Source organism: Galeopterus variegatus, unplaced genomic scaffold (genome assembly GCF_000696425.1).
Source record: "Galeopterus variegatus unplaced genomic scaffold, G_variegatus-3.0.2 Scaffold18164, whole genome shotgun sequence".
NCBI lineage: Eukaryota > Metazoa > Chordata > Mammalia > Dermoptera > Cynocephalidae > Galeopterus > Galeopterus variegatus.
The window spans coordinates 2,145-4,764 of NW_007744275.1; the positions used below are offsets into that span (position 1 = coordinate 2,145).

At 33.5% G+C, this 2,620-nt stretch overlaps 1 protein-coding gene across 1 annotated transcript in view; it reads left to right on the top strand.

Annotated features, from left to right (window-relative positions):
- The window catches only part of LOC103582849 (RB1-inducible coiled-coil protein 1-like), an 8,031-nt gene that overhangs the window by 1,733 nt on the left and 3,678 nt on the right, over positions 1 to 2,620 (top strand). The window contains exon 3 of the mRNA XM_008564327.1: positions 1,141 to 1,268. Within this exon, the coding sequence (XP_008562549.1) occupies positions 1,141 to 1,268 (128 nt within the window). The remainder of the gene's footprint in view (positions 1 to 1,140; positions 1,269 to 2,620) is intronic.

Sequence of the window (2,620 nt, forward strand, 5' to 3'; positions counted from 1 at the left end):
GTGGTCAGTCTTTTATACCTGATAGGATGGATGCAAAAACTACTGAACTAAATATTTTTAAGACGCTTTATTTTATTATAACAGGCCTATTGACCAAATTTTTGCTTGTCAGATATCTTTCACATCTCTTTAGAAATATTTTATCTTCTCTCAGTGATCTGAAAGGTCTGGGTGGCATCTGTTTTTATCAGCTGTATGTCAGTTCAATAGGTAGTTCAATTATGGTCTTTCAAAGATTAGAGAGAGATGAGCTTTAAAACACTGCCGCAAGCAGGCTTCAGCTCCCCCCATTAAGTAGCAGCCTCTGGTATTTAGCCAAAACAGTGCCTGCCATGTTGTTGGGTAGGCAGTAAATATTTTCAGGATAGTCCATTAATGAATAAAAGGTTGTTATCTTTTTGAAGACTTTGATGATTTATCAGGTGTAGGACCTACAAAATTAAATGATTTAGAAACTTAAGAAATCTGAAATTAATTTTCAAGGCCTATGAATGTTTTGAACAGTAGTTCTGAAAAGGCTGTAAAGAAACAGACTCCACTTACATGTGGGGCAGTTGTACCCACTTCTTTTTTCTCTTGTTTCCTTCTTTCAAGCCTATACTCCAAGCCAGTGATACCCATTGACTTGTTTAGATCTAATTAAGTACATGGACTTAATTGTTTTTCATTTCAAATTGAACAGCATTATACTTGAGAACTGGAGCAACAGGATCTAGTTCTTGTTATGACACTGTGACTATAAATGAGATTGATCTCTCTGAATTTATGTTCTTGGTGTGAAAGGAAAGATTAGAAGAAAAATCTTCCTGTGACTAGATCAACTATAATGGGTCTTTTTTCTGCCCCTCCCCCAAGCAGTTTTTGTTTTTTACCTTTTTTTGGTTAACATTAGATAATAGAAATTTTATAAAGGAAACTTTGGGTCTTTGACAGTCACTTTGAACATCTGTGTGTGACCAGTACTCCCAGTAGGAGCTGGGTAGAGTATAAAAGAATATCATGCAAATGTGAAGTTTAATATTGCATTAATATTTTAATGTACAGTTGAGCATTGCAGAAGATATATTTAAATGTCCAGAATAGGGTGATCAATAGTAACTCTTTCTGAGGCAATAAAATTACAGTTTTAACTTTATTCAGCTTTCAGGTGGGAGATTTGGTACTGATCATCCTAGATGAACGCCACGACAATTATGTATTATTTACTGTTAGTCCTACTTTGTATTTTCTGCATTCAGAGTCTCTGCCTGCCCTGGGTCTCAAACCAGGTGAGGGTGGTAAGTGTCATTCCATGACTAAAATATGAAACCTGGAGTAGATGGAATATACTAAAGATGTTTTTTCCTGTTGTGTAATTATATGAGAATAAGTCACTAAGAAGGAACCTTGCTTAATCTGTTTTTTATAAAATCTTCATTATCCAGATTATTTTAATGGATTTCATCAATAATTCAAAATTAGAATATAGGTTATGCGACGGATCAATTGATCAGAAAATGCAATGGTTCAGACATCTCATATCCTTAGCAATCACAGAATTATATGGTCAGAATTCTTATGTACAACCTAATAAAGCCTAATATATGCTCATTTGTTTATGAAGGCATTACCATTTTTTGGAAAAAAAANTGTTATGACACTGTGACTATAAATGAGATTGATCTCTCTGAATTTATGTTCTTGGTGTGAAAGGAAAGATTAGAAGAAAAATCTTCCTGTGACTAGATCAACTATAATGGGTCTTTTTTCTGCCCCTCCCCCAAGCAGTTTTTGTTTTTTACCTTTTTTTGGTTAACATTAGATAATAGAAATTTTATAAAGGAAACTTTGGGTCTTTGACAGTCACTTTGAACATCTGTGTGTGACCAGTACTCCCAGTAGGAGCTGGGTAGAGTATAAAAGAATATCATGCAAATGTGAAGTTTAATATTGCATTAATATTTTAATGTACAGTTGAGCATTGCAGAAGATATATTTAAATGTCCAGAATAGGGTGATCAATAGTAACTCTTTCTGAGGCAATAAAATTACAGTTTTAACTTTATTCAGCTTTCAGGTGGGAGATTTGGTACTGATCATCCTAGATGAACGCCACGACAATTATGTATTATTTACTGTTAGTCCTACTTTGTATTTTCTGCATTCAGAGTCTCTGCCTGCCCTGGGTCTCAAACCAGGTGAGGGTGGTAAGTGTCATTCCATGACTAAAATATGAAACCTGGAGTAGATGGAATATACTAAAGATGTTTTTTCCTGTTGTGTAATTATATGAGAATAAGTCACTAAGAAGGAACCTTGCTTAATCTGTTTTTTATAAAATCTTCATTATCCAGATTATTTTAATGGATTTCATCAATAATTCAAAATTAGAATATAGGTTATGCGACGGATCAATTGATCAGAAAATGCAATGGTTCAGACATCTCATATCCTTAGCAATCACAGAATTATATGGTCAGAATTCTTATGTACAACCTAATAAAGCCTAATATATGCTCATTTGTTTATGAAGGCATTACCATTTTTTGGAAAAAAAAATAATAGTTTTCTTAAACCATTAAATGTCTTTTCTATTGTAAAATGTCTTTTCTTTATCATCCCGTGTCTTTTCTTTATCATC